The sequence below is a fragment of the Phocoena sinus genome, chromosome 19 (assembly GCF_008692025.1).
Source record: "Phocoena sinus isolate mPhoSin1 chromosome 19, mPhoSin1.pri, whole genome shotgun sequence".
Classification (NCBI taxonomy): domain Eukaryota; kingdom Metazoa; phylum Chordata; class Mammalia; order Artiodactyla; family Phocoenidae; genus Phocoena; species Phocoena sinus.
This window is the reverse complement of record NC_045781.1, coordinates 3,112,351-3,139,839: the sequence shown is the minus strand read 5'-3', so window position 1 is coordinate 3,139,839 and position 27,489 is coordinate 3,112,351. Positions and strand designations below refer to the sequence as shown.

Genomic DNA, 27,489 nt, shown 5'->3' with positions numbered 1-27,489 from the left:
GTGCTGTGCCTGGCAGGTCAGAAGGGAATGGGGTGCGGAATTTCAACGCCCTCCCCTCCATGAGCTGGGGGGAAGGGCAGGGGACCAGAGCCCAGGGACAGGTCGGGAGACTCCCTCCTCCCCTCACCGTCCTCGGCCTTGGCCTTCCCTCAGGAGTGCCCACCACAAACGCCTGCTGAACCAACGGGAAGGAGCTGAACCAGGAGGCCGTGCCAGCCCTCAGCTCCAGGGAAGGCTTCCCGCACATGTCCGCCAGCGCACCTGGTATGTTCTTTACCTTTCCGTTGGAAGACATGGACCCGCTGGGCGCCCACCTGTCTGGCTTGGTTGGCTGCCCCCAACTACCACTGCTCCACCAAGGGGAAAGGGTTCAGGGGACATGGCTTCTGCAAAACGCTGGGCAGGTGAGGGGGTGCTGGGAAGGGGGCTGGTTAGAAGCCCACTCACCACACCTCCCAGAGCCTGCGCGTGTGGACAGGGGACGGCTCGCTGGGACCAAGACCCACGTGAGGCTGGGTAGTGCTCAGCTCCTCCAGGAAACGCTTAGCAGTCTGAGCAGAAGTTACCCCACAGCAGAGCCTGGAGGTTGAGAACCCTAATTCCATGCTCCAAGGGTCCCACCCCAGAGGCCACGATGCGGGAACAGCTCAGGCTCCCCGACCCCATGTCCCAGAACTCAAGGTCTGAGCAGCAAGAGTCTTAAACTGTCTTCCTTTATTTGTTTATATTTGCAATATGAAACAGAAGCTCGGCACAAACACACGCACACTCACACCAGCCTGGGGAGAGGGAGCTGGGACAAGGTCACTTGGCAGCTGGGCTGGACCCCAGACCCTTGGGAGTAGGACGGGGACCCCAGCCAGACCCCCACCCCAGAGTCCATGGGAGATGGGGGGGGTCTCAGTGAGTGCGTGAGGGCCCCAAGGGAATGTCACTGGGGAGGCCCCCTGGGACCAGGACCCCCAGCTCCCTCCCACAGAGCTGGCTGGGCCAGGTGGAGGGTCTTTTAGCTCCCAGCCTGGGTCAAAGTGCAGGGTCCGAGGCAAGGGTATTTGGGCAAAGGCACGACCCCCACTCGGGCCCTCCCCCAAGGTGGACCTGAGCTGAAAGGCCAAGTGTGGGTGTGGGCCTCTGCACCGGAGGGTGGGTGGGCATGGTGGGAGGGGAGGGTGGGTGGCAGCCTCAGGACGCTCACCACAGCAGCCCCAGTGGGACAGGGTGAAGGTCCAAGCTACTGCCGCCCAGTCCTGCTTCCTTCTGGCTCCCCGCCTACCCACTCTCTCCCCCCTCGAAATATATATATATATATATATATATACACACACACACACATATATATATATATATATATATATATATACACATAATATATAATATAGGTCTCTCTCTCTCTCTCTCTTTCTCTCTATTTGACTCTATTCTAGGAGACAAAACTCCATAATTTCTTCTCTCAGTGCAAATGGGGGTGGGGTGAGGGGCCTGTCTCCCTGGCACCAGCCTCCTGGGAGTCCAGAGAGGACCTGGGGTGGGTAGGGTAAGGATGGGGTGATGGGGCAACAGGGCCACTGCGAAACCTGCCCTGCCCCCACCCGGACAGGGTCCACGTGGAGTACGGAGGATTTGGCTGCCACCACTGGGACCAGGCAGTTACCTGGGAACCGAGAGGAAGACCCACGTGAGGAGCCTGCCACCCTGTGGCCACCCCGTGAAGTTCCTGCCTGCCCTGCCCCAGCCCACCCTCTGCCCCCAGCCCTACCACTCACTGGGAGCCCGGGGACGCCGGCCCTCCTGGGGCAGAGCCATTGGGCATCGGAAGTGGCTCGAGGGCCAGGGCACTGTTGGGGGAGAGGGACAACGTGGGGAGGTCAGTGCCCCCTATGTAACACCAGCTGCCCTGTGAGGCTGCACCATGCTTACCTCTGGCTTCGGGGGAGCCCCAAGGACTCTGGGCTCTTCACCCCCTCTGTGGTCTGGGGGTGCTGGTGGGCCCTGGGGGCCGGGACAGAGGTAGCAGGGTCTCTGGTTGCACTGTGGGGGGACCCGTGGGGTTACTGTCACTGACACCCTCCTGGGCACTCTCATCCCTCAGCCCCTGCTTGTGTAAGCAGGGAAGGAGTGCACGGCTCAGGGGCATCCCTCACATCCGAAGACCCCTGGGAGCCGCCCACCGGCAGCAGCAGCTCAAGGTTAGCGGGACACGAGCTCTGCACACTCCAGCCCCCTTCTGATCCTACTGGGCCTTCCCACCCCAGGGCTGAGTGCGGGACCCTGGGATCCAGAATCCTCTCTTGTGGCCATGTGTGGGCACAGGCACAGCCCTAGACCTTCAGCTTCCTGAAGCTCTGAGGCAGTGGCCCACACCTGCGGGGAGGAGGGTCCTGCAAGGGCCACGTGGTTCAGCTCCAGGGCAGGGACAGCCCAGGGACCAGGCTCTACCCGCCTCCCCAGATTCTCCCCTTCTTGGCCCCCTAGTGGCTGCTCCCTAGCCAGTTACCTGTCCAAGGAGCTGGGGGCGGAGTGCGTCCCTCTGAGGGTGGCCTGGAGGTCCCCAACACTGACCAAGGCCTGGCAGGGGGCTGTGCGGAGTAGAGTGGCCCAGAGATGTGAGACTCGGCGAGCTTAACACCAGCCTCGCTCCTCAGGACCAGGTGTGGACAAGGCCAGGGGACAGCTGTGTATGGGAGGGCTGAGGGTGAGGTGGGCAGGATGGGGAGTGGGTAGAGAGCGGCTCACCCGGGGGCTCCGCTACTTTGCTGCCATCTGTGGCTTCCTGAGGTGCTGAGGAAGGGATGGGATCCTGAGACCTAGGAGGCAAGAGAAGGAGCCTAAGGTGCAGCCCCCGCCCCCCTGCAGCTGGGGTCGGCGCTGGAGCTTAAGGCAACCGGGCCCTGGGCACCCACCACTAGGCCTCACCTGAGCTGCAGGGTGCTGGGGGCTGCAGGGCCAGCTGGGCTCGGGGTAGGGAGGTCCAGGGGCCCGCTGCGGGGCTCCTGTGGGGCAGGGGGCCCAGAGTGCGGTTCCTTCTCCCTGCAGGCTTGGGGGCCAGTAGGAGCATCCACAGGCACTGGGTCAAAGGTAGCTGTCCAGCTGGGGCCTGGAGAGGGAGAGCAGAGCAGGGGTGAGCACAGAGGCAGACAGCCGGATGCACCTGACCACGGCAGCCCCGCGCATGCACCCACCCGGAGGCTGGGGGCCGGGGCTGGGATGACAGGTGGGCCCAGCCCTGCCACGGGCCACCCGCCGGTCACCATCCTCGTCGTCCTCATCGTCCTCGTCGTCCTCGTCGTCCTCACTGTCTGTGCTGCCTCCGCTCCTGCCCCAGGGACACCTGTCAGTCAGCCACTGTGCTGGGCACCCTTCTGACCCCACCAAGGCCAGCCCCAGGCAAACGATGGGAAGGACTCAAAGGGATGGAGAGGAGGGGGCAGCGGGGAAGAGGCCCAGAGAAAGAGCCCATGTCCCATGGTGGTGGGAAGGCAGGTGGGAACTTGAGTGCCCTCTGGAAAGAGCGTGGCCAGCAGCACAGGGGCGGAAAAGCCCCGCCCAGCCCTCAGCAGGAACGGGGACACCTCCCACCCCCTGCACAGCCCTGGCAGGGAAGGCTGACTCCGCACTCTTCCTCCATCCATTATAGCCTCGGAGGAGGGCAAAGTCCAGCAGCGCAGCTGCTCCAAACGTAACGGCTGAGTGTTGACTAACACGCAGACACCTTGTCCAATGGGGAACCGCTAAGCAAACGTGGATGCTGCTCCACGGTCACTGACTGCCGTGACCAGAAGGGGCTTGTCCGCACAGTGAAAACGAGCCAGACGCTTGGGTAGACAGACAGGGTAGAGGGAGCTTCCTGAACCTGGAAACCTCGGAGGGCATCTCCAGAACCCACAACCCATGTCACACTGAACAGGGAGACCCGATGTCCCCCCAGATCAGGGAAGTGATGTGGGGGCCTGCTCTTCCCACTTGGTAAAGGAAGGAGCAAAACTATCTCTAACTGCAGAAAGGGTGATTTTGCATCCAGAAACCTAAGGAGTCCTCTACAACTGCTAGAACAAGCAAGTTCTGCAAGAATGCAGGGTACAAGATCAATGTGCGAGAGACTTTTATTTTTACACACTTGTGACAACTTCAAAATGACTTTGAGAAAACAATCCCACTCAGGATTGTATCAAAAAGAATAAAACGCTTAGAAATAAATTTAACAAAAGCAGCATAAAACTTATACTCTGAAAATTACAAAACACTGTGAAAAGTAATGAACACCTAAATAAATGTAAAGACATCCCATGTTCATGGACTGGGAGACAAAATATTGTTAAAACAGCAACACTCCCTGAACTGCCCTATAGATTCAGGCAATCCCTCTCAGAGTCCCAGCTGGCTTCTTTGTTGAAACTGACAAACTGATCCTAAAATTCACCTGGAATCTCAAGGAACCTGGAACGATCAACACAACTTAAAACAGAAGAACAAACTGGATGCTCACATTTCCAATTTCAGAACTCACTACGATGAAACAGTAATGAACCAGAAGACAGAGGCCAGAAATAAACCCTTGCACGTACAGTAGAAAGATTTTTGACAAAGGTGTCAAGACCATCCAGTGAGAGGGGAGTCTCTTCAACACGTGATGCTGCGACACTGGCATTCCCACACACAGAAGAATGAGGCTGGACCCTCCCAGTTCACACCACATCTAAAAAACTAGCTCAAGCTGGATCAAAAACCTAAACGTTAAAAGCTGACGTTGAAAACACAGGGATGCATCACAACCTTGGATTTGGCAATGACACCGTAAGTGCAAATCAACTTGGCAGTCACACAATGACACACCAGCGGATGGCAAGTGACACACAACCACACCCACCCGAGGGATAGGCCTCACATGTAGGAAGAGGCAAAATCTATAGGGCAAGAAGTCAGGAGAGCGTCACCCTCGGAAGGCGGCCAGCAGAAGGCACGGGGGTACAAGGATGGTTCTGCCCCCTCCTCTGGGTGCTGGCAAAGGGATGTCCACGTGTCCGGACACTTAAGATTCGTCTACTTGTCTGTATGCTAGTCACCCGTCAATTTAAAAAGTTAAAACACTCTAACCCTCAAATCAGAAGCCACAGGGGTCAAGGTGCAGGCCCTGAGTTGGTATTCGCATTGGCAAGTCTATGCCACCCAAATGCATTTAGTCAGTGATTCTGGGGCCAGCCAGTAAGAGAAAAAATAATGTACTTCTTGTACAAACAGCAGGTCACAGCTTACTGACCCGCATGCTGGGACTGTGAGGGACAATCATCGTGTCTCCTTTCACTGGAATTTGGGAAAGGAGCTGACAGTACACTTACTGCCCTTTTGGGAAGAACACCTGCCCGACAGCTACCGCAGGGGAGAGGAGAGTGGGGGTGGGGGCAGATAATGATTCCATTCGCACCTGGACCAAGCTGTACCTGAAGGACCCACCTACCGTTCCAGCCTTGCACAAGCGGTTATCCTACTCCTTTTGTAACTGAACTTATCTGAATTGGGTTTTTATCACTCACAATTGAAAGCGCCCCAAATAATAGACACACTACCTTCTCCTTATTTTTCTCACTCACTCCAGCTGATGAAAACCATTTTACATGGGCCCTGTGGCCCTGCTGTGTTGGGGAGCCTGCAGGAGGGTACTCACCGCACACCCGGGGGCTGGCCCAGGCGGGCCCCCCTGGCCAGCTGGCCGCCCTGCCAGGCACCATCCTCTCCATCAGACCCCCCCGAACCCTGGCCCTCTTCCTCGTCCTCCTCCTCATCATCGAACTGCTGGATCCGGTCCTTGTAGCATATCTCAAGCAGGTTGGCGTTGGGCTGTGGGGGCGGTGGGGGGGGGGGCAGTGGTGGTGAGGTGAGCTGACTGTCTGCAGCCCGCCCCCACCAGCAGGGGTCAGGGCAGCACTCACGTTGTCGTCGTCGGCATTGAGGGAGAAGGTGATGTTGGCCGTCTTGTCGAAAGGCGCACTGCGGGAGAAGCACAGGGGCACTGAGGGGAGGCTCAGGCCACTTCCCCCTCTCATCCCCTTGCTGGACGACCCTCGCTCTCCTCGGGCCCTGTACCAGCGAACACACCTCCTCGCTAAAGCTGATCTGTAACCCCATATCAACTCTGGCAGCACCCTCCATCAGCACAGATGTCTGCAGAGCAGAGTTAAGTGAGTCGCCCAAGCTGCACACCCCCAGCCGAGTGAGGTCCCACAAGGAGACGGGGTCAGGCCCCACCTAAGACTCCTGAACCTTGTTTCCTCTACCGTAAAATAAAGGACACAGAACCTAGCTGGAGAGGTTGTTTTTAGGGTTTGAGATCATATGCTGGGTGAGATTATTCATTTTCTATGTACACACTTCCCACAGGAGACAGCTCACTGTTCACAGTGACTTTACTGGATGCAGCCTCACACGGGCCGCCCCACACAAAGCATCGCCCCAGCCCAAAGAGGGTCAGTCTGGGCCAAAAGAATCAGCCTTGGAGCTGAAACAAAAACGCTTCTGTGTGGGCCCCACTGCCAGCCCGAGGCAGGACCCAGATGGGGGCGAGTGATCCTAGGGATCACGGAGAGTGCGGTGCTCATCATCTCCAACTTCCAGCCTTTCAGTGTCCACATCCACCCACACCCATGTCTGCTCAATTCTTTCTCTTTCAGAAGGCCTCACAGAAGTGCAATTCCTGGGTTAAGGAATTCAATCCATGCATTTTAAATACTGACACAAACTGTGGAAAGAGATCTGTCAGTTTATACCCCTACCCGCAGACTGCAATTTTTCAGCAGCCTCCTACTGGTTTTGTTTGCATCCTGCACCCCCTTTTTTTCCTGGGGCACCAATCCATCCTTCTCCTGTTCTGTGGAAAGAGCACTTAGCATCTATGCCAAGGTCAGGGCTCCACGCCATGTGGTAGGGATCCTCCCCAGGTTGTTATCTGTCTCTCTGATTCAGGAAGTACATTAACAACAATCTCTGAGTGCTGACTTGGCACCAGCCATGGTCCAAGCACGTGACAGATGGACTCACAACCACCACCAGGGCAGGTATTCTCATCTCCTTCACAGAGAGGGAGCAGCCCGCACGCACAGCTGGCAGGCCCAGCAACCAGAGCCCTGCGAACAGCTCATTCAGCCCTGAGATGAAAGATACTCATCCATTTTCTGTTCCAGAATGCTTCACGGCTTTACTTTTCTCTTACGTTTAAAGCTTTTAACCTCACTGGGATTTATCTTGACGGAAGAAGCAACACAATTTCATCCCAAAAGGGCAGCCGGCTAAGCTGAGGCCATTCACCGAGTGTCACCACCCCCGCCAGGAGGGGTGGTGTCTTCCTTGGCCAGTGTTCTTCCTCTCCAGGGGGCCTCCCAGCACTGGGCGCTGTGCGGGACAGAGCAGCAGCAGACACGAACCTCACTTCTGAGTCCTACAGGGTCTCTGTCTCGCTGTGGGCCCGAAAGACCAGAGCTGACCATCCCACAGTAACTGGTGAGTGCCCTGGGGTGAGTGACAGCACTGCATCTCCCAGCTGCAGATGGGCTCCTGAGCCCTGAGCAGAGGGTCGTCATGGCACATAACTAGGCAACACCTGAGAGGGCCCGGCATGCTGCCTGTAATGAAACAGACCAGGCCAGGGCCCCGGCCCCCACATGCAGCCCCTAAGGGGCCAGCCGGGCCTTTCTGTCACTACCCAACTCAGGAACACCCCCACGGCATGCCCTTCGGTGACTGTTCCACTTTTTCTTGGGTGTCATGGCCTCATCTTCTACTCTGACAGCACTGGCTGCGCCGGTCACGGAGCACGTCCCCCAGGAGCCTGCATGGCCCCCAGGGTCCAGTGTGAGTCCACAGGCGGTGGCTCTGCTCCCACCCCGACACAGTCTCCCCTTCAGACTCTCGCTGCCTGACCTTCCCTTCACTATCTACCCATTGCTGTCGTAAGGCTGCTCGTGAAATTGACAAAACACTAAAACTTTTAATTTTTTCTCTGTCAGCAAGAAACTTGGACAATAAAGAACGTAGTTCACGAGCGCAAGGCCAGAAGCGACTGCTGTCAGTGTTACAGGACAAACACAAATAATCAGACCTGGTCATTGAAAACCATCTCTCACGAGGCTCTGAGGCCTCCACGTAGGGAGGTAGGCCAGCTCTGAGTCTGCGAGTGTCTGTCCCACAAGCTCCGCGGCCCAGCTCTGCACAGCCAGCCCCCGTGTCCCAGGACGCCCACGCCTCCTGCCTGGTCCTCAAGAGGCGGGGAGAGGGCCCGAGGCCGGCTGCGCTCCAGGCTGAGCCCCACGTGTGGGTAGGCGGGCAGTGGGGACACGAGGAGGACGCAGGGAGGACGGCAGAAGGAGCACGCTGCGGCAGCGCGTGCGGACTCGCCACCTCACGTCCCTCGTGTCACGCGGCCGGCGGGCCCCGCCTGCCCCAGCCTTGCATGGGCCACACTCACTTTACGCTCTCCTCCTGCTCCCCGAACTCCTCGTCATTGAAGCCAAAGTGGTCGATGAAGGCTGAGGTCATGCGCTGCATCTGGAAGTCCATGAAGGCCTGCCAGGGTGCAGGGGGCAGTCAGGGCCGGGCGTCCAGAACAGCCTCCCCGCCCCGCCCCCCCCACCGCCCCCACCTGCTGCAGCACTGCCTCCTCTGGGAAGTTGAACTCCTTGAGCCTGTCGTCCTCGTCGTCGCTGGAGGAGTGCAGGTGGTGGGTGTTCACCTGGGCAGCGGGGGTGGGGCAGGGCAGGGGTCAGGGCCTGCGGAGCCCCCAGAGAGGACGCGCGCGAGCTGGGACTGTGGGGAGGGGCGTCCGGGCTGGACCAGAAGGAGGAGCACCGGCGAGGGCTGACGTGGGCGCGCCTGGGTGCAGGGGCCTCACCAGGTCCACGGTGTTCTTCTTGTTGGTCTCCGCCAGGGGTCCCGACACGAACACCTCCCACCGCTCCCGCTGGTCCTCTGGCAGCTCTGCTGGGGGAAGCGGGGTGTGAGGACACAAGGCCCCAGGCGCCCAGCCTCCTCCCGCCCCCGGGCCAGCCCCAGCCCTCACCCTTCAGCAGCTGCCCCAGCTGCTCGGCGTTGGGCCCCTTCTCCAAGTTCTGCGCCAGGGCGTTGGCCACCCTTGTCAAGTGGCCCATGTAGCCTTTCCGAGGGCCCCCTGCGGACCTGGGCGAGAGGGGCCGCGGCTGGACACAGACCCGCCCCTCCCGCCCAGCCCTGCCCTCCCCAGGGAAGGCCCCGACGCTCGCTCGCTCACTGCACACGGTCGTTCTCCTCCCAGGAGGTCAGGATGCGCTCCACCAGGCGGCACTGCTGCAGCAGCTGGGGGGAGCAGCGAGGGGCTGGCGTGGGGCGGGACCACGGCTGGGTCCTGCCACCCCAGCCCACTTCCAAGCCCCTGGTCTGCCTACGAGGAGCGTGTGAGTGTGCACACGCACGCTCCTCCTCTGCTCACCCAGAAACGCCCCCTGCCTGTGTGACGCCCGCTCAGCCCACCCAGCAAACCCCAGAGCCACTCCACCTGCCTCCAACTCCTGCTTGTCCACACCCCCAGCGCTCCACTGGTCAGCTCCTCCCTAGGCCCCGGGCTAGGGGGAACCTGGGAGCCCCACTCACGTGTTTCACGACAGGGTTCTGGGCTGGTGTGTCAGAGCTGCTGTTGGAAGGAGGCCCAGAGCTCAGCATCGTGCTCACACACACCTCCACTTGGGCGTGCAAGAAATTGTTGAACACATAGTGGAAGAAGAGGTCCTGGGGGTGAGGGGCACAGGCTGGCTCGAGCGGCCCCCACCCAGTCCCCGTCCTCCCCACCCAACCATCCCTCTGCACAGTGCCCCCTCTGCCTCCTGCCCTTTGTCCCCTGTACCAGAAGGGTGTTGGGCACGTCCAGCGCCAGGAGCTCCTGGGTCAGGGCCGCATCGCTGGCGCTCAGGGCGCTGGCCAGCAGCTTGACCACGTGCAACCGTGTGTTGCCCAGCGGTGGGGCCAGGCTGCCCCATGTCGTGCGCAGCGGCTCCAGCTGCAGGCACAGGAGAAGCTCAATTCCTGCCCCAGCACTGCCCTGACGGCGGGGCGCCCTTGTTGCCACCGCCTCCCCCACACACCCTACCTACCTCAGGCGGCTCTAGCAGGAGTTGGTGGAAGCGGCTGAGCCGTGGGCGCAGGGCATGCAGGGTCCCCACGCTGGACACGGCGTTGTCCAGGGTTGCCTGGGCCAGAAGCTCCAGCTGCCCATCCACGCTGCTGAAGAAGTTGTTCACAGTCACAGACTCAGACCTGCAGAGGGACAGCAGAGTGAACCGCCAGACAGCCTGTGCACATGCATGTGTGTGCACACGTCTGCACGTGTGGGCCACACCTGGGAGGGAGTGAGAAGCTGCTGCCCTTGGGAGCCCGGGATCCTGGGGGCAGTGACCAGCTCGAAGCTACAGGCGGTCTACTCACCCTGTTTCCTCGTCTGCCAGAAGGGAACAAGAGGACTCCCCTCCGGAACCCTAGTGACCCCCACCCTGGAACTGGAGGGTGGGGCTCTGAGGGGTCACCTGGGGAGGGAGGCCAGCCTCTCACCTGGGCCTCCTGGGCTCCAGCAGCGTCAGGAGCACCTGGATTCCACTCACGATGACGGACTGGCTCTGCTCCCCCTCCAACATGTTGCTCAGAAGCTGCTCGATCGTCTCCTGCCTGGGGCGGGGGTGGCAAGCGTCAGGGAGGAGGGCCCCCAGACGGCTCCCCCTTCCCTCTGGACTGGGCACCACCTGCAAACCCACTTCTCCAGGGTGGCCAACAGCTGGTCGGGCTCCGGGCTGTCCTGCACTTGGATCATCTGCTCCCGGCTCAGGCGGATGATGTCGCACAGGGACTGGGATGCGTTGGAATGTTGCTGGGGGAGGGGCAGACAGAGCTGACAGCCCGGCCCCGCCCTGGTGTCAGGAAGCCCCACAAGCTGAAGACTGGGCACCCGCCCCTGAGGACAGAGGGTCACACAGACCCCGGGACACAAGTGCCGAGGGAGAGAACAAAAGCACCAAACACTGGGAAGGCAGAGACGACACAGAGAAAGGGAAACCAAAGACGACTTCCTGGAAAAGGAGACACCCCACACAGACACCACACTATGCACAGCAGCTACAGAGGAGAACAACTCGGGCGTCCACTACCTGGTGAACAGATAAGCAACTGTGGTCTATCCACAAACTGAAACGTTCTTTGGCCTTAGAAAAGGATGAAGCGCTGACACACACTACAACATGGATGAACACAGACAACTTGGCACTAAGGCAAAGAGGCCAGTCACAGAAGACCCTGCATCATGCAATCCACTTATACGAAACATCCAGAACAGGCAAACCCAGAGACAGAAAGCAAACTGGTGGTTGGTGGGGGCCAAGCAACCATGAGGGAAATGGGGAGCGGCAGCTAATGGGTACAGGATTTCCTTTGTGGAGTGATGAAAAATACTCTAAGGTCAACATGGCAAGGGCTGCACAACCCAGTGAATATACTAAAAGCCACTGAATCCTATATTTTAAATGGGTGAGTTATGTGGTATGTAATAAAGTTGTTGCAAGATAAACAAAGAAAACCATAAGTAGAGCTCTGAGCCTAACCCAACAGGTGCTTCCAGGGCCCACCCACACAGACCCCCAGCCCATGCAGACCAACCAGGCCAGGGCCGCACTTCAGAGCCCCTCACAGATGCCCTGCCACCTGGTTCATGGCAGATACCCCTAGTCCCTCTGCCACAAAGGCCTGGACAGTCATCACTCTCCCAGGCCAGGCACTGGCTGAGTGCCTGGTGCTGACTACCTGCGCCTGTGGACCTCTGCCTACAAGCCAGTGGGCCGGGCGGACAGACTCAGGGCTCCTGGGTGGCTTCTTTGAAGGACAGGCAGAGCTGATCCAGGCATAAGAGACAGGAAAAGCCACCAGGCCACAGAGCCAGCAACAGAGGGGAGGAGGAGAGGGGGCCCCTGAGAAGGGCAGCAGCGAGGGGCCAGGGCCAAAGGACCCCCTTCAGAGCCCTGACCCCTCAAGGGATGATGGGCCAAGTTCCTGAGAAACGTTCCATGTGTGTACACCCCTTTTCTGTTCTCAGCAGGAGCCCCCCGCTCAAATACACACAGTTCCAAATGCTTCCTTTTCTCATCAACTCGTTTAAGAAGGGAGTGGAGGGACAAGTTGGTGTGGGGCGGAGGCTGGAAACATCAGGTGGGTGGGCTGCACTCACATTGTCGTCCTTCGATGGGTGGATCTGCTCAATGAGCCGCTGGACAATCTTCTCCTCATTGAGCCACTGGGGGCGAGAAGGTAGCGCTCCGCTCACTGACCCCGCTCCTGCCGCCCGCCCCTGCCCAGCTGCCCCGCTGCGGCCCCTCAGCACTCACGTTGACCACGTCCTGCCTCAGCTGCGGCCGCTCCACGCAGGTGAGGAGGCGCAGCAGGAGGTCCATGATGGCCGAGGTGCCGATGTGCTGCAGCAGCAGGTCCACAAAATCGTCCTTCTTCCGCAGGAAGGACACGAGCTGGGGACACAGGGGACTGGCACGTCAGCGCAGGACCCGGCCCACGCCCACCCGCCCACCCTCCTTGGGGCCCCAGGCACCTGGTCGGTCTTGCGATTGATGAGGACGCCCATGACCTTGCTGAAGAAGCTGGCCAGCAGCGGGTTGAGTCTGCCACTGCTCTGCAGGAAGCCGTAAAGCCGGTGCAGGAGGGACTCGTCCGCACCCAGTGCGTCGTTGATCTGGGGCACGTCCGACGTCAGGATCTCACAGGCCACGCTGGGGTACCTGACACACCCAGAAAGGGCCGGGGAGGGCACGGTGGGGGCGGAGGCCAAACCACCCCGCCTCCCAGTCACAGCCCATTCATGCTCCCCACCCCTCAAGGTAGCATCCAGCCTCCTGAGCCTGGACCTGACCCCCTATCAACACCTGTCCCTCTAGTCCCTCTACCCCCAACCCTCCAGTCTGACCCAGGCCCAGCCCCGATGACCCTTCTAAAATCCAACCTTATCCCCTCACCTCCTTGTACAGACAGGGAGAGGATTGCCCCACCCAGTGTGCCACCCAGGGCCCTGGGGGACCACAACCTTCTCCAGCTCTGCCCCATAAACTATAAGACCTCTGGGAAGCGGGTTCCTTGAGGCACGTCAGGGACCCCAGGGGCAGCTCGGCACAGGTGTCAGAATGAAGGCTCCCTGCTACTATGAGCAAAAGCCCAGTCCACGGGGCCACTGGACATACTCAAGGGGGTACAGAGGCCGGGCGAACAAAGCAAAGAAGGGAGAAGACACACGTGGGGGCAAGGTAAGTGACAGATGAACACTGGGGGACACAGGGGACACTCTGCTGGCCCCCCAGAGGTCCCCACTGTGCACCAGACCCCACACTAAGCAGCTGGCAGCACCTTACAGACCCCCACTTCACAAAGGGCAAAGTGAGGAGAAGCAGTCACCCACTCCCCATGTGGCTCAAGACCTCCGGGGACAGAAGATGCAGAGCTCGTAAGGACCACCTGCGTGTCTATAGTGTGAGGGGCCAGGGAGAGGGCGACACCAGGGAACCAAGAGGATTGTCCAGGACAGACTGAGCAGGGCTCAAGAAGGGCAGCAAAGGGACTTCTCTGGTGGTGCAGTGGTTAAGAATCCACCTGCCAATGCAGGGGACACGGGTTCGAGCCCTGGTCTGGGAAGATCCCACATGCCGCAGAGTAACAAAGCCCATGCTTAGTTACAGTGGCGACAAAAGAAGCCACTGCAATGAAAAGCCCGCACTTCGCAACGAAGAGTAGCATCTGCACCCGCTTGCCGCAACTAGAGAAAGCCCGCGCACAGCAACGAAGACCCAACACAGCCAAAAATAAATAAATAAATAAAAAAGAAGGGCAGGGCTTCCCTGGTGGCGCAGTGGTTGGGAGTCCGCCTGCCGATGCAGGGGACACGGGTTCGTGCCCCGGTCCGGGAGGATCCCACATGCCGCGGAGCGGCTGGGCCTGTGAGCCATGGCTGCTGAGACTGCACGTCCGGAGCCTGCGCTCCGCAACGGGAGAGGCCACAACAGTGAGAGGCCCGCGTACCACAAAAAAAAAAAAAAAAAAAAAAAAGAAAGGCAGCAGAGACTAGGGCAGACAGAAGCCTCCCGTCATGGAGACGATTTCCTACTGACCCTCAAACAGGGCCCTGTCCTCTTCGCCCACCCTCTCTGGCACACCCGAGGGCCCTATGGTGGGAGGGAAGGGCAGAAGAGCATGTGGGAGGGGGCACAGGCACACCCTTAGCACCTGGCGTCACGCTGGGCACTGGGGACGTGGGGGGTGAGGGGGCAGGCCTCACGCTGCCCATACTCCAAAAAGGGAACAAAAATCCAACTGAATAAACCATGGAAATAAAGTGGGGGTGGGGTGTGGGCCAATGAAACACACTGCCCAAACACAGCACCCCTAACAGCTGGGGAAGGGTCCTCGGGTTCATTCTGCCCATCCCTCCGTCTGGGAAGTCCCGTAACAAAAACGGGAGTCAACGATGTCCACAGCAAGTCGGGGTGTCCCACCGTGGGGGACCGACAGGGCGGGGCTCACTTGTAGCGCAGCCGCTCCTCGCCGCTGGCCGGCGGCTCCTGGGTGACCCAGGCCACCATGGCCTGCAGGTGTGGCGGCTGCAGCAGAAAGTCCAGCAGCTTTCGGTTGATGACCTTGCACTCCTGCAGCACGTCCTCCTCGTCCAGCAGCTCGGGCAGGCTCAGGTCCTCCCGCTCCAGCAGCGTGTCGAGGTGCGAGCTCGTGTGCAGGTCAAACTTCCAAAACATGGCGCCCTGCGGGCAGGGGCTGTCACACGTGGGGTCCGACCCCGCCTGCTTCCCTCCACCTCCCAGCCTACGAGGACCACCCTATGGGCGACTGTCCTGTGTACTGCCGAGCCCCCAGGCCTGGGGAAGACCCCCGGGTGCGACCACACACAGGCCCTGTGGAAAACAGCCCCGATGCTGTGCACGGAGCCGCCGTGATCCTGTCCCCCACAGGGCCTGTGTCCACTGTCCGCACATCTAGGCTGGAACTGTGCTCATCCTGGAACCTCTGGCATCAGACTTGCTTCAATCTGCATTGCCGAACAAATTAAAATGCCCCATGACAGCCAGCACGGTTGCCATCCAGCCCAGCAAGCTCTGTGCTGTGTGCAGGTTGTGGGGTAGGGGCAGAGGGAGGAAGGTCTGCGACGTCTCCAGGCTGTGGCCGCTGCCTGGACACTACACACACACACCCCCCCAAGCCCCCGTACCCAGTGCCATGACAGGAAGAGGAAAAGTTTGAGGGGAGGGGGTGGCAGCTCCCAGAACAGCTGCTGCCCAGGGCCAAAAGGAACCAGGACAGGGAACCACCTTAGCAGGGAGGACGGAAAGCCAGCGCCCAGCACTGGAGGATGGCAGCCGCTGGCCAGCACGGGAGACCCTGTACGCCTGGCTGTGGCCCACCCCACCCGGCATTGGCCTTAGGGCCATCTCGGGTGCAGCACTGACCAGGTGCCAGGCGGGTCCAAGCCCTCAACCAGCAAGGATTTGGCTGCTCCTCTGAAGATTTCTATAGGCTCCCAGCGTCGACCACCGGGTAGAGACCCGCCCTGAGCTGGCCGCCAGTTCCCAGGTCACTTGCTGCCCACTCAGGTTCCCTATGCACCGGGTGCTGTGCCTATGGCCCTCGGGAGGGGCTGCGGTCACCCCACTGTACGGGCAACCACACCCGGGTAAGCTGGGCCCCCCGAGCACCGTGCAGGCGCTGATCAGAGCTCACGCACATCAGCCACCTCGTGGAGACCACCTGAAGCAGAGACCACTGAAGACAGACCCAGAGACCAGGATGCCCCTCCTGGAACCTCCCAGATGCACACACCAGTCCCTCTCCTACAATGCCCTCCCTCGCCATTTCTGGCCCACACCATCCCAACCACGGAGAGCATGCCTGCCACACAGGGCAGCAGCCCAGGGGAGAAAGACGCTCGACTCGGGAAGCAGCTGGAGCTGAAAGCGGGGCAGAGCTGGGTGGCACGTGTGGCCGCAGGCAGGCGACTGGCCTTCTGCCCCTCGGTTCCTTCAAGACGCCACCAGCATCCAGCTCTCCCTTCCAGCCTCCTCAGGAGCCTCACTTATCTCCTCCCAGCCCTCTGGGTGACTTCTCAGTGACTGGGAACAAGTGGCTCTAAATCTGCAATCCCTGCCAGGACTCATGTCAGTTCCTAAGCCCTGGCCACCTACGGTTGAAGATGGAGTGGACGAGCCATGACCTCGGGAGACAGCAGCAGACACCGACCCCAGACAGTGGGTGGACATAGGGGGCACTTGAGGGCCCCCAGTCCCACAGGCCTCATGGGTCCTGTCCGACAGCATGCCGGGACTGCCCCCTTAGCCCTGCACTCCACCCCACTCAGGATGCTTTTCTGAAACACAAACGTGAGCACCTCATGCTTGTTCCCCCCAGGAGACCCTGAGGTGGCTCCCCTGTCTCCGCATGAAGACCCCGAGGGCCCCTGACCGTCTCCTGGTGCTCCCCACCCAGGACCTCCTGCTCTTCAGCACTCACCGTCCCAGTCCTGTCTGAGTATGTGCACCAGGCTTTTCACACCTGCCACCCCCTTGGCCGACCCACCTCCATGTGTGTGCCGAGCCCAGGCCACGTCCCCTGGTACCACCCTTCCCTGAGCAAGCTCTGGCCTGGCTGCTCACATGTTGCCCCGCGACTGCCCTTTCAGGGCGCATCTCCTTCAGAGCCTGCAGCCCCCTGAGAAGCCTCTTGTGTGACGTCACTGCCTCCAGCCCTAGGCCTCTGGTTCTGCGGGAATGAGGGCATACTGCAGACAACACGCCAGACACATGAAGTGGACAAACCACGTTAGCTGCACCCCTGACACCGTTCCCAGGCCCACACAGCCATTATCTCAATCTACCCTCACGATCGCCCCCAAGTAAGGAACCGATGGCCCCATTTTACAGGTGAGGAAACTGAAGTACACCGAGGTCTGGGGGCTGGTGAACTGTGGAGATGGCACCCAAACCCCAGGAGGTAATTTCTCAGGGTGCAGGGCCTCATCCCATTCACTGGTGCCCAGCCACTGCCAATGAACATTCACAAAATAAGTGAGTGAGCTCAGGCCCAAGGTGGTTGCCAGCACTGGCTCTGCCCTGGCTACGGCCTTCCCTAACCTGGCTCTCACCAGCTGACACCCTCAAGGAGCTGAAGGCCAGCTCTTTCCTGGTCCCTGCGGGGCTTAGCGAAACTCAGCCTCGAGTCTAGCACTTACTCAGTGGACATCTCTGAGTTCAGGAAGGAAGGCTGGGCCAGATCACTCCCAGCCTGTACAGCCCTTACGCTGAATGTGCCCTGATAGGATGGTGGACCACACAGAGAGAACCTTCCTTGCTGGGCTGCTGTGAGCACCCTGGACAGCACCTAGCACAGTACCTGGCATGCAATATGTGCTCAGAAACACTGACTGAAAGGCACCCCAAGTTTTCCCACGGACCCTGCTCCTGAGGCAGGAAGCTGACATACCTGTCAGGGAATCAGTAAAGGGACCCGCTCCCACCCTGTCTCCCCCAGCCACACTCAGAGGCTCCCTATAAACCACAGTCACAGGTCGGGTGGGGTGGGGTAGGGGTGACCACCAGGGCAGGCACGCTGGGGATGGGAGGAAGGAGAGTGGGCTGAACCCGGTGCCAAACGTGGGTCCCTGTGTCGGAGTGAGGACCACTACTCCGAAAGGAAATCAAGGCAGCACCCCCCGCTCTGCAAGTGCTCAGAGACCTGCCTTTGCACGAGGGCAATTCCCCACTTCTGCCCAGTTCCCAGACCTCTGAGGGACCCTTCCACCGTCCTCTTCACTTCAAGACACAGCCGGGCCTGAATGGGTTTCCTGAGCTAGGTGGACCTGGGACCAGAATCACTTCAAGGGGCAGCCACTGCTGGGCCCAAGGGACAAGGAGCTCGCCATGGCGAGAACACCACCTCTTTCTACATCACAGACTTGTGCGGCGATAAGGAGACCAGAGAGGTCAAAAGGCCACCCAGGTGGCATGAACAAAGCCAATCACCAAAGACTACGTCGTATATTTCCATTTACATGAAACATCCAGAAAAGGCAAATCCATAGAGACAGAAAGCGGATTAGTGGTTTTCAGGAGATGGTGGACGTGGGGGGTGGCGGGGAAGAACTGCTAGCGGGTATGGGGTTTCCTTTTGGGGAAAGGATGTTCTAAAAAAAAAAAAGTTCTAAAACCAATTGTATACAACTTTATTTGTCAACGATACCTCAACTTAAAAAATCCATTGTAGGACTTCCCTGGTGGCGCAATGGTTAAGAATCCACCTGCCAATGCAGGGGACATGGGTTTCAGCCCTGGTCCAGGAAGATCCCACATGCCGCAGAGCAACTAAGCCCGTGCGCCACAACTACTGAAGCCCGCGCGCTCTAGGGCCTGTGTGCCGCAACTACTGAGCCTGTGCGCCTAGAGCCCGTGCTCCACAAGAGAAGCCACCGCAGTGAGAAGCCTGCGCACTGCAAGGAAGAGCAGCCCCTGCTCGCCACAACTAGAGAAAGCCCGCGCGCAGCAATGAAGCCAAATGAAGCCAATGGACCCAATGCAGCCAAAAAAAAAAAAAAGAAAGAAATGGTTAAGCCACAAAATGTCTGGATTAGGATATACTGTCAAAATGGAAAGGAATAAAAAAAGTCTATAATAGTCATTAAAATTTGAAAAAAAATCCATTGTGGTGACTGATGATTACATAACTCTGAATAGACCAGAAACTGTTTAATTGTGCACTTTAAATGAATAAGTCATATATGGTATATGAATTACATCTCAACCAAAAAACCAGTTGTCAAAAACAAACAAAACCAAAGCTGCCTGAGGCTGCTGTGACAGGGCCAGGCCTTGGCCTTGCTCTGCATCCAAGACACCCCGAACTGACAAGCCGCCAGGGCAGAGCTGAGGCTGAGGCGTGAAGGCTCCACCTCGGGAGCACACCCAGGTCCCCCCTCACTGCCAAGGCTGTCCCTGAGCTAAGCAGGCCCCCCAGAGCTGGGGGACAGGGCCCTGCAACCCCTTCAGAGAACCTGTGCACCTGCATGGCACTGTATCTCTAATCAAGACGACTAGGTACAGCACTGTTATTATTCCAATTTGATAGCTGAGGAGATGGGGACCCGCAGGGGTCGAGCCACAGCAGAACCAGGACTCAGCGCCCTCTCCAGAGCACAGGAGGAAATTCTCAAGGCTGAGGCACGCCCACACACTTCCAAAGCATCTGGAGATAGGCACAGGCTTCGCTCCTCCCACCCCACCCCTCCCACCTGCTTCGGACAGAAGGTAGGACTTCCCTCCCAAAGCTGGCTTGCCAGAGAATGGAGAATGGAGAGCGGGTGCGGTGCGGAGGGCTGGGGCGTGTGGACTCCAGCGGCCTCAGAAACCAGGTGGCCCCTTAACTCTCAGAACCTCAGGTCCCTCCTCTGAAAATCAGAGAAGGCTGCAAAGATCAGATGCAGTCGAGTGGTAGTCAGTATCCTACAAACATCAGGTCTCAAACTCTATGCAGAACAGAGATGCAGATACAGGAGAAGTGGAAAAAAGAAAACAGAAAAAAGAGAAAAACACTTTCCCCCGCCATAAACTCTCAATTCACTCTAGCCTCAAGTCCTGACAGTCAATCCCACCTTCCACTTAACGGAACTTCCTGGAAGCCCTGGGAACTGGACAGGAGAGGTGGGTTTCATTCTTACTCTCTAAGGGGGTGAATATGGGCAGGCACAAATGCCTTGTTTCCTCATCTGTGAAATGGGAGCACAGCCATCAGGAAGGGCCATTTTATGAGAACAGCAGGGTCAGGCCAGTGGTCCTGATACAGCAGGTGCTCAGGAGGTGTTGGCCTTTCCTATCTGTCCCTGAGGCCAGGCTAGAAGAGCCTGGACACTTCTGAGCAGGAGGGAAGGAACAGCCACTACCCAGGGTGACGGCACTAAAAACAGAAGACCTGAGGAAATGCCCCATTTGCCTGAGTGACCGAGGTCACTCAAGTGCTCTGGTGGGCGCCATACACCCCGCCACCCCCACTCGTTGCAACTTTTAGTCAACTTCAAGAAAACGGAAGTGACTACCTACTGGTTTTTAGCGACCGTTTGAAAACCATGACTCTGGCTGCAAACGGAAGAAGGGGAAACTGTAAATGACAAAGGAAGCCATTAAAAACGAAAACTACCTCTCTCTCTGCCAGCTCTGCACCATCGCCTCAGGTTTCCTGCTTTGCTGCGTTGTTCTCAGGCCTCCGACACCAGCTGCCCCTCTCAGGAGCCTGCCAGCCCCTGGCCCTGCCTGGGCTCAGACAGGGCCCGACTGCAGCTCCCACAGAGCGTCCCCACTGCCGCTGCTGCCACTGTCCGTCCAAACACAGCCCCACCTGCAAGGGAGCCCGTGAGCTGATCCTTTATCTGCTACCCCTTTCTCGCCTGCCCTGGCCCTGAAGCACCCGGAAGTGGAGGTCAAGTGTGAAGAGGCCTCTGGGAGGGCCTTGGGGCCGTCACCTGAGATGCCCAGAGACTCCAACATTGGGAGAGGCCAGCTCAGGCCTGCTGCCGCTGCTGCCCTCAGCCACCACAGGCCAACAGGCCCTAAAGAGACAGCGGCCAGGCAAGCCGCAGGAGGGGGAGAACCTGCTGCTGGTTGGCCAGGCCCCCAGCCCCTTGCAAGGCCCAGCAGGTCAGAGGACAGCAAGACCACCACCCTCTAACTGCCCCCCCGTCCGTCAGCTCTCAGCCAAATCTGAAATGTAATGGGGGTGGGGGACTTCCAATTCCAGGAAGGGGACAATGGATAACAGCAGGACCCAACACAGACCCAGCAAGGTAAGCGGCGGGACATCCATTTGGAAGTAGGGGCCGCAGAAGCCAGAGGAGAGGGACCTGGCCAAGGCCACACGGGACAATGGGCTGGAGCTTTCCTGTGGCTCATCCTTCCCATGGGGGGCTGGGGGAGTGGGGAGGCAACAGTTAGGGGCAACACCTCCCACCACTCTGGCCCTAGACCATACCTGCCCAGGGGAGGTGGCAGCTCTGGTCCAATCCCAGAGGATGGAACAATTAGGAAACAGAAGAGAATGGGATACCCGGCCAAGGACTGAGGAGGGGCCCAAAAGCTTCCATTCAGTGCCATCTCCTAGATGGGTTCAAAGGGGAAAAGAGCAACGAACAGATTTTGAAATAGCTCTTGGAAATCAGAGGGCAGGAGTGAGTGTTATAGGGTGATCCAAAGTCAGAAAGGCCTGAGTTCCAATCTGCCTCCCAAAATTCCAATCTCTGGGGCCTTAGACCAGGGACCTCACTCCACTAAGCCTCAGTCTCTTCCCTGAGAGACACCTCGCGGTCACTGTAAGATGGCACTTCCCATGGGAAGATCCACAAAACCAGTGTTCAGGGGGAAACCATGGTTCAGCCTGGAAAGGAAGGTGTGTCCCCACCCCCCAGGTACTGAGCCTGCCCAAGCTCCCTTTCGGAGCCCGGCAATGCGGGGAAGGCTTCTGGTTTCCACCAGGGCGTCCAGGCCTCTCTCACCTCATCTCTTGCTGCAACCCGCATGGCGCTCAACACTCCCGCCACACCTGACTGCTCGACTGCTCCCTCTGCCTTCCCTCCAGCTCTCTGGGCCTGACTAGCTAGCTCCTCGTGGGTCCTTCAGGCTTCAGCACAGACACCACTTCCTCCAGGAAGCCTCCCCTGACTGCGTTAGAGGCCTTCTCCACACTTGCACAGCTCCTGTGGTCACACTACGATGGCATCCAAGCGCTCTGCGACAGGACTTGCCTATTCGGTCGCCTGCCTCCTGCAGCAAGATGCCAGTTTCCCGGGACCTAGCATAAGGCCAAGCCCACAGCTAGAGATACTTCTCTTCTTTAATTTATTTTATTGAAGCCTAGTTGATTTACAATGTTGTATTAATTTCTGCCATACGGCAAAGTGACTCAGTTATACATACATACACATTCTACTTCATATTCTTTCCCATTATGGTTTATCCCAGGATACTGAATATAGCTCCCTGTGTTATACAATAAGGCCTTGTTGTTTTCGAGATACTTCTTGAACTGATGAAAACTGGAGTCCAGAGGGGAAAGGTGACCTGCTATGGTCACCCGGCCATGGGTCCTGAAAAAACATTGGGTGGGTGGGTGGGTTGGGGGGAGACCAGCAGATTCTCCTTTACTGGAAAGAACAGTAGGTATCCCAACAAAACTAACTACTAAAAACACAAAAGTAAATGAAAGTACACAACTCAGAACATACAGCCGCTCACAGTAGCAAGAAAGCAAATAAGCCACAAGGATACAACACCCAAGCAAGAAAGCAGTTTCTCCACTGCAGCACTACTGACAGCTGGGCTGGAAAACACCGTGTTGTGGGGGGCTGTCGTCTGCACTGGAGGGGGTCGAGCAGCATCCCTGGCCTCCACCCACTAGATGCCAGTAGCATCCCCTGAGCTGTAACAACTAAAAATGTCTCCCACCGTTAGTAAACGTCCCCTGGGGGATACCATCGCTCCCCGCCCCCGAGTTGAGAACCACTGCAATGGATAATCCCAAACTAAATAATAACCTTAAAAGCTCCTCATCCTGGTGCACTTCCTGTGCCTTGCTTTCTGCTCCAGGCTTCTACAAACAGCATGCTGAATCCCCAGAACCACCCTATGAGGACAGCACTGACATCAGCACCCCTCGACATCCACTGAAGCTTCTTCTTTACAATTCTGAAGCCCGTCCCACACCTGACAACACATCTTCCTTTCCAGAAACATCCTGCCTTTCAGGCTGGTGTTACCGGTAACAACTGTGTCCTCGGCACTGACGTACAGGTATGTAAAACATCCAGCAAGAAAGACCCTAACCGGGTCACGTTCAAGGGCCTGGACAAGCAGCCTGACCAGGGTATCCTGCCCGCGCTCCCAGCACATCTGCACCGCAGGTGCGCAGACGACTCCTGGGTTCCCACCTTCACACATCTGCACGTGCTGTTCCTTCCACCCAGAAGGCCCTTCTTCCCACTTTCCATCTGTCAACTTCTACTCACCCTTCCTAGATAGAAGCCACCCGCTGAGCCAGTCTCACCAGTCCCTCTGCTCTGTGGCCTCCACAACACCCTGAGTTACCTCTGTCACTCCACCAGCAACGGTGACTGTCCGGCTCTGCCTTTGTTTCCCCCGGGCAGGGCCTGGGCTGGTCCCTCCCTCCCTCTGTGCCCTCAGCCGGCCTCACCTCACAGAAAGGGGACAGAGTGGTGGCTGCTCCACAGAAGCCTGGCTCCCTGCCCTCCTCACAGCCCGACACAGCAGGGCGCAGAGCCACGGCCAGGGTGAAAGCCTGACTACTCTAGTGTCCTGAGCCCAGGGTGAGAGTCAGAGCCCACGAGTCTACGAAGCAGGCATGGAAGGAGGGGGTGAGGCAGAGAGAGGGAGGGCAAGGGGTGTCCTGGGGAAGGGTCCGCGGGGGAGTGGGCCAGAGGGGGAAGACACTAAAATACTACAGGGGGCACCCGTGGAATCACAGGAGGTGAGGAGGGGGGAGGCAGGACACGAGGTGAGGGAGGGGAATGTGGAAAAAAGAGACACTGAGGCAGGGGAATGGGCCTGAGAGGAGAAGGAAGGGTGGTCTGGAGGAGGAGAGACTAGGAGACTAGCGGGGCTGAGGGGGAGAGACAGGAGACTTAGGGGGCTGAGAGGGAGATAGGAGACTAGGGGGGCGGAAGGGGAGAGACTAGGAGACTTGGGGGGCTGAGGGGAGAGACAGACTTGGGAGCTGGGGGGAGAGAGACTAGGAGACTTGGGGGGCTGAGGGGGAGAGACAGGAGACTTGGGGGGCTGAGGGGGAGAGACAGGAGACTAGGGGGGCTGAGGGGGAGAGACAGGAGACTTGGGGAGCTGGGGGAGAGAGACTAGGAGACTTGGGGGGCTGAGAGGGAGAGACTAGGAGACTTGGGGCCTGGGGGAGAGAGACTAGGAGACTATGGGGGCTGAGGGGGAGAGAGACAGGAGACTAGGGGGGCTGAGGGGGAGAGAGACAGGAGACTAGGGGGCCTCAGGGGGAGAGAGACAGGAGACTAGGGGGGCTGAGAGGGAGAGACTAGGCGACCTGGGGCGCTGAGAGGGACAGACCGGGGGTGGAGAGCCCCCACGGACGAGGGACAGGGTCCGAAGGAGAAGGGGTGAAGAGACTCCAGGGATACCTGGGCGGGGCACTCGGGGGAGGGGAGGGTGACTCGGGTGCTTGGACTGCGGGGAGACTCCCGGTATGGTCCGCTCACCTGCGCGGGGGGGCGGCGGCTCCTCGCACTCGGGGCTCATCGGGGCGCCCCCCCCGCCCCGCCGCCGGCGGCTCCGGCCCCTCCTCAGGGAGCCGGTGTGTAGGGGCGGCGGGCGGCGGCGGGGTCTCGCCCTGGCGCCGGGGCTCGCGCAAGCGTCTCGGGCCTAGGGGGGCCCTCGCGCGCCGAGTTCCAGAGTTTCGGTGGTCAGTGCCGGCCGGGTGGGGTGGGGGTCCGGGGCCCGCAGGCGAGGTGTCTGAGGGAGGTTGGCGGGGTCACGAGGCCCACGTAGGCCCTCAGCTGGGAAGTCGCCCCGGTTTCCCCGGCCCGGCGCGCCCTGCGGAAAAGCAAGGGCCGGTCACAGAAGGCGTCCTACTCCACAGTCCGAACAGGCCGCAGTGCTGAGCAACGGCTGACGGAAGCCGAGGCCCACTTCCTCCACCGCCCCCTTCCCCACACCGGCGAGGCTCCGGGCTTTGCAGTCGGCTTCAGGGCCTCAGACGCCCGGCTCCGTCGCCACTATCCCCACAATCCCCTGAGAACGGAGGCACGCAGGAGGCCCCGCCCTCCCGCCGCCGACTCGGTGCGCAGTGTGTGCGGAGGCCACGCGCCCGAGCCCTACCGTCGCATGCGCGCTGGGCCAGCCGCTGCGGAGTACGCCCAGCTAGAATAACTCCGCCGCAGAAGTGCTTGCTCCGATATGTGCCCACCGGTCTCTCCTAAGTAAACCCAGGCAACCCAGTGCGCAGGCCCCACTGCACACTAGGGCATCGTTCTCTGCGACTCCGTTCCAAAGTCCACAGGAAATCCTGCTCCTGAATTTCTCTATCCCTCGCTCCCTTTGGATACCCACTTGCTCTTCCGTCTCCTCCAATCACATTCCTGCTTCGGCTCCATGGGTCGGCTCCTGAGCAGTCCATCTCGGGTTTTCTCTCCAACCCCAGGGCCCAACAGCTTTTTGTCCCGCCGCGATCTTTCTCGAAGCCTTCCTCCTCTGTTCAGGTCCCACTTCTAGGCCTTGGCCCAGGCCGTGTCTTTACTGTTGCCAGCCGCTGCACCAAGTATCCTCTAACAACATCGACTGGAAGGGTTCTCCTAGACTTTGTTGTCCATGTTCTTTAGAGGTCCCATCTTGCTCTGATCCTCAGTTTCCTCCATTTTCATACCCCTCTCTTGCCATGTTACAGGCCTTCTGTAAGAATCAGCGCTGTAAGTGCGTGTAAGGATCGGCATTAAAAATTTTTTTTAACTCGCAGATTTACCTTTTCCATTTCAGGGACATTTTGCACTGAATCCTATTCTAGTTGTTCGTTCTCTATTTCAAGGATGCCAGTTATGCATTTGTGCTAACATCTGTTAACTTTCTCTGTACTTGCTTTAATCTTTGTCATTTCTACCTGCCGCTCTGCTGATTACCACATGTCAGTAATTTCACTTTACAGCCGTGTCTCTTCTGCTCCTTGCTATTTCCAGTGTATTTGTTGCATGTGATGTTCTTAGCTACTGCTGAGTGACAGGCAACCACAACCTATCATGCTCACAGCTTAGAGCTGCAGGTGTGAAGGTTGGTGAGGCTGGTTCTGTTCCTCATGTCTCTCGTACTCTGGGCACCAATGGACATCCCAGGGCACCATCTCATAAGAAAAGACAGGCGCCTCAGATCAAGCCAAACTGTGTTAGGCACATTTTCAAGTCTCAGGGTGCCTCACATGTGCCACCATCCGTTGGTCAAAGCAAGTCACGTGGTCAAGCCCAAAGTCATGGGGCGGGCACCTACGCCCCACCCACCATGGGTGAGGAAATGTACTTCTCTCATGGAGGTGCAATGAGAGGGAGCAGATATCTGTTGAACCATCTAATTTATTAATTACCACAGTCCTCGATTTGTTTCCTTAGGTTTGCGAAGCTTACCTTCTCATCTTTGAGGTCTTGTTTAAAAATGGACACAGGTTACTATTGTTATACAGCTTGAAGCATTTGTGAGGCATTTCCTTCTGTTCCTTGAATCATCTTCTACATCAGCTTCTTTTGTCGTTTGCACAGCATTTTACTTGCTTTTTCCCCAATACGATTGCATAGTTGCCACACTGTTTTAACGCATAAGCTCAGGAACTGAGGGGCAGGGGGTTGGCCATATTAAATCACCAAATGGAACCTGAGAAGCTGACAAAGTCCATCTCCAAGAACCTGGGAAGCTGCAGGGGCTTAGGACTGAAGTTGGGTCTCCACCTTGTCAGAACGCACAGCTCGACAATGCTGTTCTTTGCATTAGAATTGGAAGGAGCTTCTTAAAGTGTTTGGGGGGGGGGCTTCCCTGGTGGTGCAGTGGCTAAGAATCTGCCTGCCAATGCAGGGGACACGGGTTCGAGCCCTGGTCCGGGAAGATCCCACAGTTGTGGGAGCAACTTAGTTGTGGAGCAACTAAGCCCGTGCACCACAACTACTCAGCCCACGTGCCACAACTACTGAAGCCCGCGCGCCTAGAGCCCATGCTCCGCAACAAGAGGAGCCACTGCAATGAGAAGCCCGTGCACTGCAACGAAGAGTAGCCCACACTCGCCTCAACCAGAGAAAGCCCGCGCACAGCAATGAAGACCCAACACACAGTCAAAAATAAATAAATAAATAAATTTATTTAAAAAAAAGTGTTTGGTGGGAACACTCATTCCCCATTGCTCACATTTCCACATGGAGAAACTTCTATTGCTGTCTCTTTCCTTGCCTCTTCACCCTTTCCAAAGGCTGAGGAATGATTTACTGGATTGGATAGGCATCACGGCTCAGCCCTCCAGCTTCCCTCCTCTTGGAGCCAGCTTGCCCAGTGTTCTGACCTGGTGCCTGCAGCCAAGGGGAAGGACTGCACTGCCTATGACCAGACAGACAACCACATCCAATGCTGGGTGAAGTGGCAGAAAGACCAATGCCGCTTTCTCGTATCTGCTCTAAAAGTGATACAGGTTATATGTTATCTCCAATTCTCGGATCCTGTAGCTGCCTTTCGATTTATCCTGAATTTGGGAAGGGGAGTGAAAAAATAACCATTCCCTCCCGTACAAGTAAATTCCACAGGAGAGGAATTAGTCTGGCATTAAATGGGTCTAGGAAACCAAGATACAGGGAGGAGGGGCACAGCTTTGGAATTGGCCCAGGACTAAATTTTGGCTATAAAC

General features: G+C 58.2%; 1 protein-coding gene across 5 annotated transcripts; it reads right to left on the bottom strand.

Moving 5' to 3' along the window:
- Positions 1 to 697: 697 nt before the first annotated feature.
- PPP6R1 (protein phosphatase 6 regulatory subunit 1) lies at positions 698 to 25,155 on the bottom strand. 5 transcript variants are annotated; one of them, XM_032612646.1, is made up of 24 exons: positions 24,323 to 25,155; positions 14,572 to 14,804; positions 12,596 to 12,782; positions 12,378 to 12,515; positions 12,221 to 12,286; positions 10,761 to 10,873; positions 10,561 to 10,674; positions 10,107 to 10,269; positions 9,860 to 10,012; positions 9,610 to 9,744; positions 9,251 to 9,315; positions 9,044 to 9,159; positions 8,876 to 8,961; positions 8,627 to 8,716; positions 8,453 to 8,550; positions 5,925 to 5,982; positions 5,660 to 5,832; positions 3,180 to 3,313; positions 2,914 to 3,094; positions 2,734 to 2,804; positions 2,495 to 2,576; positions 1,918 to 2,028; positions 1,764 to 1,835; positions 698 to 1,651 (listed from the first exon to the last, which is right to left on the bottom strand). In XM_032612646.1, exons 2-24 carry the CDS (start codon positions 14,796 to 14,798, stop codon positions 1,648 to 1,650), a joined length of 2,637 nt encoding a protein of 878 aa, XP_032468537.1. In that variant the 5' UTR covers positions 14,799 to 14,804; positions 24,323 to 25,155; the 3' UTR covers positions 698 to 1,647. The 5 variants fall into 5 exon arrangements, with proteins under 5 accessions (XP_032468537.1, XP_032468533.1, XP_032468536.1 ...); XM_032612642.1 differs by lacking the exon at positions 24,323 to 25,155 and adding an exon at positions 21,584 to 21,686; XM_032612645.1 differs by lacking the exon at positions 24,323 to 25,155 and adding an exon at positions 20,236 to 20,415.
- Positions 25,156 to 27,489: the final 2,334 nt, after the last annotated feature.

Coding starts and splice junctions, on each gene's coding strand:
- PPP6R1 (XM_032612642.1), bottom strand. CDS start 21,607: ATGCGGGTTGCAGCAAGAGATGAG. Junction 5,983..8,452: donor GAGCAGGAGGAGAGCGTAAA/GTGAGTGTGGCC, acceptor CTTCTCCCGCAG/TGCGCCTTTCGACAAGACGG. Junction 3,095..3,179: donor CCCCGGCCCCCAGCCTCCGG/GTGGGTGCATGC, acceptor CTCCCTCTCCAG/GCCCCAGCTGGACAGCTACC.